This window comes from Haematobia irritans, chromosome 1, assembly GCF_050003625.1.
Source record: "Haematobia irritans isolate KBUSLIRL chromosome 1, ASM5000362v1, whole genome shotgun sequence".
In the NCBI taxonomy this organism is placed as follows: Eukaryota; Metazoa; Arthropoda; class Insecta; order Diptera; family Muscidae; genus Haematobia; species Haematobia irritans.
Genome location: NC_134397.1, coordinates 180,231,538 through 180,249,732, shown reverse-complemented (window position 1 = coordinate 180,249,732; position 18,195 = coordinate 180,231,538). Strand labels below are relative to the sequence as shown.

At 36.5% G+C, this 18,195-nt stretch overlaps 1 protein-coding gene across 1 annotated transcript; it reads right to left on the bottom strand.

Moving 5' to 3' along the window:
• Window positions 1–108: 108 nt before the first annotated feature.
• LOC142222201 (uncharacterized) lies at window positions 109–4,702 on the bottom strand. Its single transcript, XM_075292215.1, has 4 exons — window positions 4,127–4,702; window positions 3,917–4,070; window positions 1,484–1,688; window positions 109–1,421 (listed from the first exon to the last, which is right to left on the bottom strand). Exons 1-4 carry the CDS (start codon window positions 4,638–4,640, stop codon window positions 1,206–1,208), a joined length of 1,089 nt encoding a protein of 362 aa, XP_075148330.1. The 5' UTR covers window positions 4,641–4,702; the 3' UTR covers window positions 109–1,205.
• Window positions 4,703–18,195: the final 13,493 nt, after the last annotated feature.

Below are 18,195 nucleotides of genomic sequence, written 5' to 3'. Positions count from 1 at the left end.
TGGTTGCAAACGAACATTCAAAAGGACCCAACCGATAATATATATATTTTTGTTTTTATCGGCTACAAAAATACGTATACATTGTTAGTAATTATAGATATATTGCCATAGAGTATATATAGAAAAATATTTATTTGTATATATTACAAAATATATATAAATGTTTAAATATATAAATATGTAATGACATCACATATTGGGATAAAGGGCAACGAATGTGCGGATGTGGCCGCTAAACGTGCCTTAAATTCTTCCGATATCGTAGAGCCGCCATGCTTTCCTAGTTCGATAATCTCACAGTACAGATCCTTTAGGGCACTTCGTAGTCATGAATCCTGGAATCGATCACACTCCTTTCTTAGAGTTATAAACCCCTCCATTATCAGATCGAATTATGCACCTCAATTAAGTAGATCCGAATGCATTTTCTTAGCCAGACTTAGAGTTGGCACGGCGATATTTAACACCCGTCACTATTATGATGATTCGGAGCCTAGAGAGTGCAATTTTTGTAACGATTTGCTTACTGTTGAGCATATCCTCTCAATATGCCCTTCGTCTAGAATAGATGAAACTATTCAGTTGATTTTGGATTGCTCTAATGGTGACATGCTTCCAAAGATTCATGTTGCTATTCGTGCGCATGATGATATTGACATATAATCTTTTTTAATTCGTATCTACATTATTAATTATTCTAAACTTCTTTTTCTACTTTTTCTTATATCAATAGATTAATTAGTGTTCTAAGTATATAAATTACCTTTCTTCTTATTTACGACAACTGAATAGTTTAGTTTTCTTTTGTAACAAACAGCATATGCTTAAACACCGACAGGTGCATATGATCTAGTTATTAAGCACCTTTTAAACTATATTTTGTAAATTTATTTATAAAATATTTTGCAAATAAATAAATAAATAAATAAATATGTAATGGAGTAACAAGTATTTTTACATATCATAAGAAAGATATATACTTATATATCCGCAATTAGATATTACAACTATATCCAACGTATTATTATAACATTGCATAAAACAATCATTTGTTGAATTTATATTCCAGTTACTTGCTGATTTTCTTTTTTTAAACTGCTAAGCAATTTTGATCGATAAGTTTATCTAGCTCACTGACAGACAACTCGTAAGAAATTCGATTTTTTTTTAAATATTATTCATATCTGCTAAGCAACTTGCTCTCCTCAAAATCTTTCTTTTATAAAATCCGCATACTCATTTGGAATGAATGAATATTCAGATTTTCCTTCGTAAATTTTGTAAAAAACTGTTTTATGCTTACCATTAAAACTAAACTTATAAACGGTATCTAAAGAATCTACGTTCTGCATTAATCGTTCAACCTTATTTAGAAAACTCAAAAGAAATACAGTACAAACATTAGGTTTCCAGGAACATTTCTGCAAAAATTAAAAGAAAACTAAAATATATATATTTAACATTACATGAGTAGTCTTTTTACCTTTGGTATATCACATAAACGAAAATGTTCCATTGGTTCTCTAACAATTCCATCGGAGTCCTTGTAGGCTATAAACAAATCTTTAATATTGGATAAATATCCCTGAAGCCAATATTTCAATAGGCGTTGCTCATTGCCTTTCATTTCTGCCCACATTTGTTTTACAGCCACAAATCGTTGGTTATTCAGAGTTCTTAAATCATTTCTACGAAAGAAAGTTAAAAGAAATAAATACTGGACTGATACCACCGTCTTAGTGGAGATTTTTGTGGAGGTGTCCCTCTTTCAATGCTATTGAGGGTTTGGAAGCAAAATATTTTTTTGTTTTTTCAGGATGAACAAAGAAAATTTAACTCAAAGTGCAATCGCTGCTTTACCACAACAATATACCACCCTGATAGCCTAAGCCGTCGATTGATTCATACTAACAACAGATCAAAACGCTTGAGGTGAAGACCAGCAGCTCGATGTCTACATTCGTATATCCACGTCCAATGTTAAACTCTGTCCTTTGATATCTTTATCTTCCACAAAGAATTGATTTCCAAAAATAACTGATAGGACTTGGGGGTAAACTAGTGACGATATAAAGGAGAAACAAGACCAATGGCAAGAAAGAAGTTCACCATATGTGTTATCACAATGGATTGTATGTTTAAGTGGGCCTGTATTATAAGGTGACCACTATAAGCTGACCTAGTTCATTAAACGTTCTCCGTTTGGAAACCCAGAATAAACTAAACACAATGGGGATATCTCCCAGAGGAGTAAAATACTGCTCACAGTCTCAAGAGACTGCTAGAGGATATCTCCGTAGAACACCTATGGATTCAAGTTGATACCAATAAGTCTAAGTGAGCCTGAAATTTAATCAGGCTGCCACCTTAACCTAAGATCCTCCCCGTGCGTTAACATAACTACATGGTATCATAGCAGTATCTCCTGGGTTAATAACACTGTAGTCATTCAAACTACCATCTTATGGATAAACAACAATCACCCAGGACTGTAAGGATTAATTTTCATTATCGACGGCGCAAGATCCAAGGAGTCTCTAGATCAAACAGGCAGATCTGAACATTATGGCAGATCTGAACATGTTCTCGGAGTCCGGCCACCGCCCATAGCACCAGAGGAAAGAGATCAATCACGACAGTCTAGTATAGTTTTGGTCCAACTAAGATTCGGTGACACCTAGAAACTAGGGGTAGTTTGTGGTCCAAAATGTTAGGCCATCAACTAAATTCGTTGTTCTGCTGTCCATGTAATAAACAATGTTGTTAAGGATTTGGAGCAGTAGAGTAACTGTAAATATCAGCAAGGTAGAGATTTTACCGATCACAGATTTTACAGAGGCATGTCGAAAATTGAGGTTATGATTTGAAGCTAGACTATTCTCAACATTTTCTATGTGGCAGATCGTTATTCTTTGGGCTTTCGTAGGCAATTCAGTCCATTGTGTTATTACTGTTGGCGAATTTCTCTCTTATTAATGAGTCCTGCCCGATTTTCTGTTTAGCTCGATGACAAGGGACCCACTTTTTATAGCCCCAAGTCCGAACGGCTACTTTCATATTAGGGTAAAACCACTTAGAGAGCATTTTAAACGCTCAGAAATGTCACCAACATTACTGAAAGTAGATTACCCACCGCTGACAAAACTTTTTGGTGCTCGGTAGAAAACTGGGACTGAACCCATGAGCATGCCAACCATTACACCATGGTAACACCCTACATTCCCTAAGAGTTTATCAGGCTCAACGATATACTAACCATTTCCCAGACAATGGATGTGATGCGTAAATCTAGCGACAAATTGAGGCGTTTGGCCAGGTACTGCAAATAGCGGAAAAATCCTACCCATGGGATATGATAAATGAATCAAAAAAAATTAGTTGCCGGTTTAGGTATTCAACACCCAGTCCATAGTTCCTTTTGAATTAACTTTTAGAAACTAAGGTGATCATCTTTAGGTCAGCTGCTATACGTCCAGATCCTACAGTGTGCAAAAATAAAGTTGTACACCAATATGAAATAAATTGTTAAACGATATGAAAAATGTGAAGTGAATATTTATTTACTTTACCTTAAATTAAAGTTGGCATCTTACAATTTATTTCATATTGGTGTAAAACTTTTTTTTTACTCACTGTATATCGGATAGCGTCAGATAAAAAGCCTATAAAATCAGATTCATGAGTTGTTACACGGATTAATTGTCCGGATTAGATATAGCAATAGAATAACATACTACATTATATCCATTACATTATATATGTTGAGATATCCTTTTGCAACAAATATTTTTTAGGGATGGTGCCCGGTGAGCGTTAATCCAATCAATTGTGGATATATCCTCACTTAAATGGTGAAACGAAAATGTCCCATTGTGTACAGTTTATGTTGTGGGAACAAAATAAAAATATATCTTACATTTTCATGCAGTCTTGTCCATTTGCAAGTATACCTTGTGTTCTGCCAACATAGTGCAGATTGTAGCGTCCTAAAGAAGTTTTGTGAGTCAATATTTGAAATCTATTATCGTCGTATTCTTTTCTTCCATCTTCAACAGCTGACTGCGAATCCCCTAAAGAAAATAATATTAAATAAAAACTCATCCGAATTCATAATATGCTTACGTACTGAAGACTAATTCAGATAACCGCATATGATGGAATACTACTTGGCTGCGGTCGAACTCCTCTTCCTTTTCTAGCTCTTTTATAATAAACAATTGCCCGTTGCAACGCGACACTAGCACATTAAAGTATAGCTTTCCATAACAAAATTCCATAATATTTTCGAGTACCCCATGTCGAGAATAAACATTTGTTAATTCTATATCGCCCGCATGCTCTTCTTTTTCTTTGGCGAACATGGATGTCCCACCAAATATTGTATGCATAAGACCATGATAGAAATGTTTTTGTGTTCTATACTTAAGAGAGAATTCGGATGTGCCATTCAAATCTAATGGATAGACGATTTGGTTCTTTGATTTTAAATGATATTTGATCGTATCCGATGGATAAAACTTATCGTAGTCAACGTTGTACAGGCCTGTTAATCGAGGACGTTCAAAAAAATTCCTCCTCTGCTCGTACCATTTGAGGTCTTCGATTTTTAGAAGGAATTTAAATCGATCTTCGACCGACATTTCTGATAAAAAAAAACACGGCCGACTTGAAAATAAGTTGCTCCCGATATAGGGAGCACAGGGTGACTGAGTATAATTTCCGTCACAGGGTGACTCAAATTGCTTATTAATCCAAAGATTCTCCATATCATGATACAATGATTATAAGGTAGCCTTATTCCGTCAGGTGACTTTGAACGGTTCATCATAATGTCAAAAATATTGTTGACATTTTTAAATTATGTTGTAATTAACGTCTTAAATTTAAATTGTATTTGAAATTCGGAGAAGCAAAATTCAACGGAAAATGCGAAAGTGTTGTCTGGATACAGAAATTCCAAAATTATTGCACGCGTTTGAATATTTCCACTCACAATATATTTCCATACCAAACAAAAAAACATTTCTCATGAGCAACACAAAATCAAAACAAACATTTTTGTATTTGTTTATTTACTTTTTACCGACATTTAGTTTGACGTTATGATGAGCTGCTTTTATGTTTTTGTTGTTATTTTTGTTCTACAGAGGCTACCTTACAATCATTGTATCATGCTCCATATGAAGACACTATTTTGTCATTGCAAAACTAAAGCGCTAGATGTCTCTGCCAACACAATTTCACATAATCTCATGAACTCTGAAAATTATCAAATCAAATGAGTGTATTTCATAAATTTCGGAATTATAGATTGAATTATATATATAAGCCGCCTTCGCCGGAGACAAAACTTTAGTGTCAGCCCTCGCCGACACAAATCGGCCGGCTTCATTCTCTGGTTGTAACAAGAGTAAAGCAGCGCAAATTAAAAACTGTTTTTTAAATATTTGTATAAAAATAAACATATGTAAATACCCTGCCAGCATTTCAAAGTTCCATTTCATCCTCATCTTAAATGACACTACAACAATCGCCAACTGTGATAAAGGAAGCGTATCAAAAAGTATGAAATGTACATGAAAGTATTTTGCCATCACTATTATTACAAGAGCCATTTTATATTTTGTGAAACACCAAGCGCAACTAGCGTATTATAATTGATTTAAATAAAAACGATAATGAAGTGCTGAAAACATAGTTATTTTGCTTAAAATTGTGAAAGGTATATTGGTGAACAATTGTTGACTCTCCAAATGGAATAAAGTGCTAGTTTTTCAAATATTTCTCTAGACAGGCTGCCTCCATCGAGAATAAAAACACTGGCCGATACACGGATGAAAAAGGCTGTTTTTCATATGTTTGGCTATAAACATTATATGTTTGGAACACAAATTTTTAAACACAATATTTTTGAGTGCAAGCATATAATGTTCATAAACTAGCATAACATGTTTGGGACATATATGTTAATATGTTAGAACATATTATGTTTGGGACATAAAATGTTTGTAAATATAATATGCTTGGATGCAAACATATATTAATTTAGAAATAGCCTATAAACATATATGTGTTTAGTAGCTTGGAGCGCTATTTAACAGGGAGCGATATTGAATTAAGTTGGTGGTTGTTGCTTGTTATTACAAAATTAACATTTCATTTTTCCTTGGGCAATTGATCAGCTACTTCTTTGATCCTTACAAACTGTGTGGTCCGCTGTTCGAATCCCCGTCCGCAAAAGGTAAAATTAAAATAAAAAAAAATCATACAATTGAATAATTTCTTCTACAATGTTTGTATTACAGAAAAAGGTGCTAAGAACTAAAAAATCTCGTGGAAGTGAGAAAGATGTGGGGGAATATACAATTGGGCAGAAACAAAATTTTGAGCATTCAGGTCGAAAACCTATGTTGTTAGCACCTATATTACCTGTTTTTTTTTTCATAATTCGTTATGATTGTAAATATATAAATAAATAAAATTTTGAGCACAATATTGTTTGGGAGAATTTTTTTAAGCATATAATATTTTTGGGTGCAAAATGCTTCCAAACATATTATATTGTTACGTTTTTATATTTAGGCGTTTTTAATTACCCGACAATTAAAACACAGTTCTTTTAAATAACGACAATCTACAATTTATTTACTATGACTTCACACTTTACAATTCGTTCACACTGAAGTTATTCGTTTGACGCTTTAATTAAGACTGACTCGTTAGCAGCATGCGAGCGCTTTTATATATGACGGTGTGGCAATACGAGAACATTCTGGTAGCACTACAATATTCTGGCAACGCCAGAACATTCTTAGACAATGCTAGAAGGATCTACGATCATTAAGTTATTCGTCTGGTGGCTGCCAAACACATACACACTCACATAGATATATGCTCGCATTCTACAACAACAATGACAATAGACAATGAGATGAAATGAGAATGCAGAATAACAAAGCAAAGGGGTTGCTATTCTATGAGAGAGTAAGAACTAACATTTCGGTAAGCAAACCAAAGAACATAAAAGAAATTCAGGAAAATACTAGAAAATGAATAGATGATTCCAACAAGAGATAGCGAAATTTTATCGTTACAATTTGAAGTTTTAAATTAACGGAAACTAATTTAAATAAACTTATATCTATAATTATCAAATTCGTAACACTGCCTCCCGCTTAAGCCTGTTCGTCCCGAACAGGCACAGAACCTGTTCCGTAAGGAGCCAATCGTTCCAGATGTACAACTTTCATCTTTGATCTAGGGCTGTCGTCCTTCTGAATCCGGTATACAACATCATTGATCTTCTTGATGACTTTGTATGGGCCTTCCCACTGTGTTTGCAGTTTAGGACACAATCCTTTCTTTCGTTGCGGGTTAAATAGCAGAACCAATTCTTCTTCTTGGAAGCCCTCAGTATTTACAGCACGATCGTATCTCGCCTTCATTCTGTTGCTGACCATTTTTATTTTGTTGCGCACTGATTCGTGAACTTCACCGAAAGTGTTTGAGATGTCGTTTCTGTTTTCTTCCATGGCGAGCTCATTAGGTTTAGCGCCGAATATCAGATCTCCAGGCAACTTCAACTCAGTTCCGAATAGAACATTGGCCGGTGTTCGGGAGGTGGAATCATGAATGGCAGATCTATACGACAGCAAAAACTTTGGTATATGCTCGTCCCAGTCCCTCTGGCCGTTGTCCACTACTTTTCGAAGATGTTCCTCCAGAGTGCGGTTAAACCTTTCTACCATGCCATCGGATTGTGGATGTAATGGTGTAGTCCTCGTTTTCTTGATACCAAGGGATTCACACATCTCTTTGAATATGGCCGATTCAAAATTTCTTCCCTGGTCTGAGTGAATCTCGGACGGCACACCGTAGCGACATATCCAGTTTTTGTTGACAACATCCACAATCGTTTTTGCCTCTTGGTTTGGAATTGCATACACCTCCGGCCATTTGCTGAAGTAATCCATGACCACAAGGACATAACGGTTTCCAGAATCACTTACTGGGAAAGGGCCTGCCACGTCCATTGCTATTCTTTCAAACGGGGCTCCTGGTCTATATTCTTGCATAGGACCTCGACTTTTCCTTGTTGGACCTTTCGCCTTCATGCACTTCTCGCAATTGGCTACCCATTCAGCAATTGATTTCTGGCATCCAACCCAGTAGAATCGTTGCTTCACTTTCTCGGCTGTTTTGGTTATTCCTAGATGACCTCCACTGGGACCATTATGGAACTCCGCCAAAACGTCTCTTATTTTGGAATCCGGTACGATGATCAAATTTCGGCTGCTCTTGCCATCTTCGCTTTCCCATTTACGTTGCAGGGATCCATTGACTAGAACTAAACTATCCCATTGAGCCCAGTATGATTTCATAAGTGGACTTTCGGCTGCGATGTCTTTCTTACTGGGCTTCTTGTTCTCTTCCTTTGCCGACATAATTTTGTTCAAAATGGGATCTTTACGCTGTTCTGTTGGCCAGTCCACTCCAGATTCGATGTGTAACAGCCGAATATCAACAATCTCCTCCTTATGTTCAGCTTTCGAGCAGTGCTTGCATTCTATACTGCAAGGTCGACGTGACAAAGCGTCAGCGTTACCGTGTTTTCCACCTTTTCTATGCTCGATACTGAAATCATAGCTTTGGAGCCTCTCGATCCAACGTGCCAGTTGAGCTTCCGGATTCTTGAATTGGAGCAACCATCGTAGAGCTGAGTGATCAGTCCTGAGCAAGAAGTGTTGTCCATACAAATATTTATGATAATGTTTTACACCCTCTATGACGGCTAGCAGTTCTCGTCGCGTTACACAGTAGTTCTTTTCAGGCTTGGACAACGTTCGGCTGAAATATCCGATGACCTTCTCCTTGCCGTCTATCTGTTGGGATAGCACACCTCCAATACCATGCGCGCTAGCATCTGTATCCAAAACAAATTTTTCACCCGGAATAGGATACGCTAGAACAGGAGCTGAACATAAAAGTTCTTTTAAATGTTGGAATGAATCCTCCTGTTCGTCGCTCCACTGGAACTTCTGACCTTTTTGCGTCAATTTATGGAGACTAGCGGCGATGCTGGCGAAGTTTGGGACGAATCGTCGGTAATATGTACATAACCCAAGGAAACTTCTTAATTCGTGGAGATTTCGGGGTCGTGGCCAATCTATGACAGCTTGGATTTTGTCTTCATCGGTGGATATGCCCTCTGCAGTCACATGATGACCCAGGTATTTAACTTCCCGCTGGAAAAGGGAACATTTCTTTGCGTTAAGGCGTAGACCAGCGGCTGACAATTGCCGGATAACGTCTTTCAAGTTCTTAAGGTGCTCGTCAAATGTTTTGCCCATCACTATGATGTCGTCCAAGTATATCAAGCACGACTTCCAGTGCAACCCCTTCAGTACCCGCTCCATCAATCTTTCGAAGGTAGCCGGAGCGTTGCAGAGCCCGAACGGCATTACATTGAATTGCCAGAGACCGCCATTAACGCCAAAAGCCGTCTTTTCCTTGTCTTTCTCGGCGATCTCTACTTGCCAATATCCACTCTGCAAATCAAGCGTAGAAAACCATGTTGTTCCGGCTAGTGTGTCCAACGTGTCATCAATGCGTGGAAGCGGATAACTGTCCTTTTTGGTGACATCATTCAGTTTTCTGTAGTCCACGCAGAATCGGGTACTTCCATCTTTCTTTTTGACCAGCACAACTGGGGAACACCAAGGACTTGATGATGGCTCGATCACTCCACTCTCCGCCATTTCCTTTATGAGCTTTTGAACTTCGTCTCTTTTTGCCAGGGGAACACTTCGTGGTGCCTGTTTTATGGGCCTTTCTTCTGCGGTTTTAATTTCATGTTTCACTACAGATGTTCTTCCTTGATTTCCCTTTTCAGAAGCAAAAGCAGAGGCGTTTTTCCACAACAATTGCTTGGCTTTATTTCTCTCTGACGGCGATAGATGACGTGTCCAAGCCTCGAAATACCCTTCTAGATGTTTTCTCACTGCTCCATGTGTCTTTGATGAGTTGCCTTCCAAATTGACTATTGCCTCGGCTGGTGTACATTTTCCAATATCAGAAAATTTTACAATTTGCTCATGATTGTCAGACAAGTTCAAGACACGAACTGGTATTAGTCTCTCTTCGTTCGTTGTTACCAGGGCATTTGCTATCAAGATGTTGTTGCTTTTGTTTTCTGCTTGTTCAACAACCCACAATTGGCCGACTTCACAATCTCCATTCATAGAAACCCATATAATTGCTTCGGCATTCGGTGGTATAGACTCTGACTGGCTCGTTGTCAAACGTCTGACAGGTGTATTCTCGTCGTATCCCACGTTTACCGTTATTTCGGCATCGCACCATGTCATTACACGACGCTTCATATCCAGATTGAGGCCAAAAGCAATCATGAAATCCGCTCCAATTATAACTTCGTCCACTATATCGGCCACAATGAAATCATAAGTAACGGATTTGTTAGCAATAGTTAATTTTACGGTGACCTTTCCATATACCGTTGCGGGTTCCCCTGTAGCCGTGCGTAGCTTGACTCCAATCAGTGGTGTAACTTTTCCTTTTACTAAATCAGATCTAATGATAGACTTTGATGCACCAGTATCCAACGTCAAAGTACGCTTGTCGCCATTAATAACACCCGCAATAGTTAAATTGTTATTTTTCTGTTGAACTATTGCTATGGAGATGGTGGGGCCATCGTCTGTGGGAGCCAGCTCTTGCCCCGCTGAACTAGCTCGATTTAGTTTAAAGGTGACTCACTTGACTGTGGGGTCACCTTCTTATGGCTATTGTTTAATGGAGATGGTGATGTGGACCTTGACCGTTTGCGTCGTGCTTTGCATTCTCGAGCTAGATGTCCCGGCTTATCACAGTTATAGCATTTGATCCGGGATTTATTTGCCTCTTGCTTCATTTCTTGCATTGCCTGCTTCATGGCCTCTTTCATCGACTCAATAACGGACTTTGATTCATCACACTCTGTCTCTACTTTACGTACCTTGTGAATTTGAGGCCGCGCTAGCAATCTCGCAGTCTCCTGTGCAAGTGCGAATGTTACTGTTTCAGCGAATGTAGCCTTTTGTGACGCATATGTTGCACATTTTATATCTGGGTCTCGAATTCCATTGACGAAGGTTTCAATCTTGATACGGTCCACAAGAGGATGACTCTCACCGGGGTATGTCAAAAGCACTAGCCGCTCAACTTCTGTTGCGAAATCTTGTAGGGTTTCATTCGATTTCTGGATTCTTCCTCTCAATTCCATTCTGAAGATGTCCTGCTTGTGCTCTCCACCATACTTGCGTTGAAGTGCCGCTATTACTTCATTATAGTTATTTCTAGAAGCAGCAGGAATGCTTTGTATCACATCAGCAGCATTGCCCTTTAATGCCAATAGAAGTTCAATTGCTTTATCATCGTCATTCCACAAATTTCTACAAGCAACCATTTCGAATTGGAATTTGAAGACATCAAATGACGTTGAGCCATCGAAAATAGGAGTTTTGATTTTTGAGCCCTCGATGACGCGCACTGGACCACCTTTAATTTCCAGCTCTGACATTTTTTTCTCGATGTGCAGAAACTTCTCATCATGAACCATAATTTTCTCATCCACAGAAAGAACTTTCTTATCCAATTCCACAATTTGATTTTCTATATGGTCCACACGTTTTTCCATGCCTTCAGAAATTTGTTGTAGTTTTTCATTGAGAATTCTAGAATTTTCGTCCATCTTTTTTGAATTTTCGTCCATCTTTTTTTGAATTTTCGTCGAATTTTTCTTCCAATTTTCTAGAATTTGCTTCTATTTTTCTAGAATTTTCCTCCATTTTTCTAGAATTCTCATCCATGATTTTTCTAGAGTTTTCCTCCATCATTTTACTCAAAACATTGACCATTGATGTGTAATCCACAACACTCGAAGCCACAGATGGAGTTTCTGCACTGCTTGTATTGACGAGTATTGATTCATCAATGTCTTCCTTATAATCAAACTCATGCGTCGCAATGTCCATATTACGCCGTTCAAACTCTTCCAGTAGACGCCTTTGAAGCTGGGCCTTATTGCCTGTTGTCGGCAGCTCCAGTTTGCTCAATTCCTTTTTTAAGTCTTCCACACGAAGCTCATTAAACTTCATTGTAGATTTTTTTTCGTTATCCCACTTCTGACACCAATTGTTACGTTTTTATATTTAGGCGTTTTTAATTACCCGACAATTAAAACACAGTTCTTTTAAATAACGACAATCTACAATTTATTTACTATGACTTCACACTTTACAATTCGTTCACACTGAAGTTATTCGTTTGACGCTTTAATTAAGACTGACTCGTTAGCAGCATGCGAGCGCTTTTATATATGACGGTGTGGCAATACGAGAACATTCTGGTAGCACTACAATATTCTGGCAACGCCAGAACATTCTTAGACAATGCTAGAAGGATCTACGATCATTAAGTTATTCGTCTGGTGGCTGCCAAACACATACACACTCACATAGATATATGCTCGCATTCTACAACAACAATGACAATAGACAATGAGATGAAATGAGAATGCAGAATAACAAAGCAAAGGGGTTGCTATTCTATGAGAGAGTAAGAACTAACATTTCGGTAAGCAAACCAAAGAACATAAAAGAAATTCAGGAAAATACTAGAAAATGAATAGATGATTCCAACAAGAGATAGCGAAATTTTATCGTTACAATTTGAAGTTTTAAATTAACGGAAACTAATTTAAATAAACTTATATCTATAATTATCAAATTCGTAACAATATGTTCACATAATAACATATTGTTTTTTGGAAGACAACATTATTGAATTTGGATGCAAAAATACAAAATGTTTGGAACTTAGACTACCCAAACATATATTGTTTAGACTAATATGCTTTCAAACATATTATATATTGGAAGAGATCAAACATATAAATGTTTGGGCAATACCCAAAAATGTATATGCTTGAAGCAAAATATGTTTGGGAGTATATGTTACAGAAGCGATTTTTTATGAGCGTGTAGACGCTGCAACATGTAACTTTCTACTTGTAACTGAACATCATTATTTTATTAATGCAAAATATTATGTTAAATGTGATGTGATTGTCGTATAAATATATATTTATAGGAATTTATAAGTGTTTAATCAAAATTAATAAACATCTAAACAATCGTGTTTTACTTGACCACAATGATTATTTTACAACTATCTTAAAATTCACTTTTTCGTCGTTCGAAATTTATTTAAAAAAAGCTCCTAATAATTGCACTCATGCGATACTTTTTTGTACTAACTTGGTGTGGTAGTGACGGTGCTTTTGCGAAGAGTTTTGGATATTGTATACGACTGTTTTCGACGTGGTGGGGATTCTCAGAAGCGCCGTCAAATTCAAAAAATGTTGGCAGGGATGTAACTTGCCACTTTGAGGGGTTTTAGACGATGCAATTGGTTGCGTGCAATTTTTTGTATTCTCTTTTAAAGTTGCTTCTTAAAAACTTCAGCATTTATACGTTGAAATTTTTCATGCAATCGCTTGAAATTTCAAGTTTCAGAAATGTCAAAAAATTGCAAGAGGAACGGAAAACATGAAATTTTTTCTACCCCCTTTGCTTCTCTACCCCGTTTGCCTACAAACAAGAATTGCGTGCAATTATTGCATGCAATTATTGCATCGTCTAAAACCCTTCTTTCAAATCAACATCATTCTATTATTAATGAAAAAAATTATGTTAAATGTGTTGTGATAGTGGTATAAATGTTATATTTATAAGAATTTATAAATGTTTAATCAAATTAATGAACATCTAAACAATCGTGTTTTATGCGCTTTTACCTTGGGCAATTGATCTGCTACTCCTTTGATCCTTTGTATATTTTCGGAACAAAAATATGATCCGTGTTTACGTTAAAAACCCACACAAATAGTTTTAATAAATAAATTATTTCTTAATTCACATTGCAAATGGTGCCATGCTATAAACGTCAGTTTTTCAACTCGGAAGAAAACAAAGTACCACAAATGGAAAAAATTTGGCTAGTTTTTCGCATTTTTTGGTTTTGTATGGAGTTTAAACGCGTAAACCGAACAGAGTACCGACCTTTAAGCTGATTCTGCAAAAATGCACAATTCAGTTCATCGACCGTACTACAATCGCGCTTATCCTTAGCAATCAACCCGTTTTCCCGTATTATCCCCCAAAGCGCTTTCGGACCGTTACAACGGCTAAACATTTCAGTGTGGCACTTTTTCTTTGCCCTCCTTTTTGCGGCCTTAGCCCTATTTCTTGCCCTACAATAACCCTCCAGTTCTCCTGGTCACGGTTTGCCAAAAATGCCCTATAGGCCAGGTCAGACAATGATTGACTGTAGCGTACACTAGGTAGGGTTTTCTTTTTCCCGGACTTTTTGCATTCCCGGGAAAGCGGGATTTTTTTCGGATTTCCCGGGATTCCGGTCAAAGGGAAACCTTCTTTGATGTGGAATACATTTAGACATTTGAATAAATTAGAAATCGCCTAAAGTTACGGTTATATACGGCGCTCTCTGGACAACTAACAATACATGTTATGTTGTTCTCTTACATCAGCCATAAATCATACTAAAATACGAAATATTTTGTAATACAAAACATTTTGGCAATGGTTAAGGCAGTCTCTTTCGGTATAGTTTTCAGAAGAACACTATTAATATAGTGGGATTTTTTGTAACACTAAAAAACTGTTTGGAAATGAAAGAAACTTATTTCGATTTCAACATCGTTAACCCTGGAAAAGCAGAATGAATAAAATTTATGCCGTGCATTAAAATATTCAATTGGATGTCAATATCAGACGTCAAAAGAATGGGGGAAACGTCACTTGACATAATATGAGAATGCAATACATTCTCATCGCAATTTTCATAATCATAATATTCGCAATAAGTATTGTGTTGTGGCACTGTAAAGTCATAGGACATGAATATGAATCAAAGGCCTGCACAAGCCTGTTCGGAGTAATCGATGTTCTAGTGAAGGCAATACACTCCACGAATACTTCGATTAATGAATAAAACAAAACCACTGTAAAGTGATTACAGTGTCAAGCATTGCAGAGTCATCACATTCAAAAGGAATCGTTTTACAGTTCTTTTCAATATTTTGGATATGAAGTAATCGTCACGATACGAGTAAATCAAAACATTTTTAGTGAAGATAGATTACTTCGATTTAGCAACGACGAAACTTCGTATGAGACACGAAGTAACTATCAAACAAAAGACAAACACAATCGTCTATCACACGCTCACAAAAAATCGCTTCTGTAACATATACTCCCAAACATATTTTGCTTCAAGCATATACATTTTTGGCTATTGCCCAAACATTTATATGTTTGATCTCTTCCAATATATAATATGTTTGAAAGTATATTGGTCTAAACAATATATGTTTGGGTAGTCAATTTCCAAACATTTTGTATTTTTGCATCCAAATTCTATAATGTTGTCTTCCAAAAAACAATATGTTATTATGTGAACATATAATATGTTTGGAAGCATTTTGCACCCAAAAATATTATATGCTTAAAAAATTCTCCCAAACAATATTGTGCTCAAAATTTTATTTATTTATTTATATATTTACAATCATAATGAATTATGAAAATAAACAGGTAATATAGGTGCTAACAACATAGGTTTTCGAACTGAATGCTCAAAATTTTGTTTCTGCCTAATTGTATATTCCCCCACATCTTTCTCACTTCCACGACATTTTTTAGTTATTAGCACCTTTTTCTGTAATACAAACATTTTAGAAGAAATTATTCAATTTTATGATTTTTATACCCTCCATCATAGGATGGGGGTATATTAACTTTGTCATTCCGTTTGTAACACATCGAAATATTGCTCTAAGACCCCATAAAGTATATATATTCTGGGTCGTGGTGAAATTCTGAGTCGATCTAAGCATGTCCGTCCGTCCGTCCGTCTGTTGAAATCACGCTAACTTCCGAACGAAACAAGCTATCGACTTGAAACTTGGCACAAGTAGTTGTTATCGATGTAGGTCGGATGGTATTGAAAATGGGCCATATCGGTCCACTTTTACGTATAGCCCCCATATAAAGGGACCCTCAGATTTGACTTGTGGAGCCTTTAACAGAAGCATATTTCATCCGATCCGGCTGAAATTTGGTACATGCTGTTGGTATACGGTACCTAACAACCATGCACTGGTCCATATCGGTCCATAATTATATATAGCCCCCATATAAACCGATCCCCAGATTTGGCTTGTGGAGCCTCTAAGAGAAGTATATTTCATCCGATCCGGCTGAAATTTGGTACATGGTGTTGGTATATGGTCTCTAACAATCGTGCAAAAATTGGTCCACATCGGTCCATAATTATATATAGCCCCCATATAAACCGATCCCCAGATTTGGCTTGCGGAGCCTCTAAGAGAAGCTAATTTCATCCGATCCGGCTGAAATTTGGTACATGATGTTGGTATATGGTCTCTAACAACCATGGAAAAATTGGTCCATATCGGTCCTTAATTACATATAGCCCCCATATAAACCGATCCCCAAATTTGGCGTGTGGAGCCTCTAAGAGAAGCATATTTCATCCGATCCGGCTGAAATTTGGTACATGGTGTTAGTATATGTCTCTAACAATCATGCAAAAATTGGTCCAGATCGGTCCATAATTATATATAGCTCACATATAAACCGATCCCCAAAATTTGGTTGCGGAGCCTCTAAGAGAAGCAAATTTCTTCCGATCCGGCTGAAATTTGGTACATGGTATTGGTATATGGTCTCTAGCAACCGTGCAAAAATTGGTCCATAATTATATATGCCCCCATATAAAACGTTCTCCAGATTTGACCTCCGGAGCCTCTTGGAGGAGCAAAATTCATCCGATCCGGTTCAAATTAAGAACGTGGTGTTAGTATATGGTCGCTAACAACCATACCAAAATTGGTCCAATCACACAAAAATTGGTCCATAGCGGTTCATAATCATGGTTGCCACTAGAGCCAAAAATAATCTACCAAAATTTTATTTCTATAGAAAATGTTGTCAAAATTTTATTTCTAGAGAAAATTTTGTTAAAATATAAATTTATAATAAAATTTTCATCATTGTCAAATTTTTATTTCTATAGAAAATTTTGTTCAAATTTTATTCGGTTCATAATCATGGTTGCCACTCGAGCCAAAAATAATCTACCAAGATTTTATTTCTATAGAAAATTTTGTCAAAAGTTTATTTCTATAGAAAATTTTGTTAAAATTTTATTTCTGTAGACATTTTTGTCAAAATTTTCTTTCTATAGAAAATTTTGTGAAAATTTTATTTCTATAGAAAATTTTGTTTTTTGATTTTTTGATTTAATATATACCACGTATGGACTTACATACTTAGAAGATGGTGTTAGGAGGTTTTAAGATACCTTGCCATTGGCAAGCGTTAACTCAACTTAAGTAATTCGATTGTGGGTGGCAGTGTTTAGAAGAAGTATCTACGCAATCCATGATGGAGGGTACATAAGCTTCGGCCTGGCCGAACTTACGGCCGTATATACTTGTTTTATTTTAATTTTACCTTTTGCCGGACGGGGATTCGAACAGCGGACCACACAGTTTGTAAGGATCAAAGAAGTAGCTGATCAATTGCCCAAGGAAAAATAAAATGGTAATTTTGTAATAACAAGCAACAACCACCAACTTAATTCAATATCGCTCCCTGTTAAATAGCGCTCCAAGCTACTAAACACATATATGTTTATAGACTATTTCTAAATTAATATATGTTTGCATCCAAGCATATTATATTTACAAACATTTTATGTCCCAAACATAATATGTTCTAACATATTAACATATATGTCCCAAATATGTTATGCTAGTTTATGAACATTATATGCTTGCACTCAAAAATATTGTGTTTAAAAATTTGTGTTCCAAACATATAATGTTTATAGCCAAACATATAATGTTTATAGCCAAACATATGAAAAACAGCCTTTTTCATCCGTGCAATCTGGTGCATGCCCTCCTAACATTATATGACTTTGCCAAATCAAATAAATTATTATTGAAGTCACACATTATTATGACATGAGAATAGCGTACAAGCAATTCCAAAACCTCTGCATCTAATGATTCAAAGTCCCCATGGG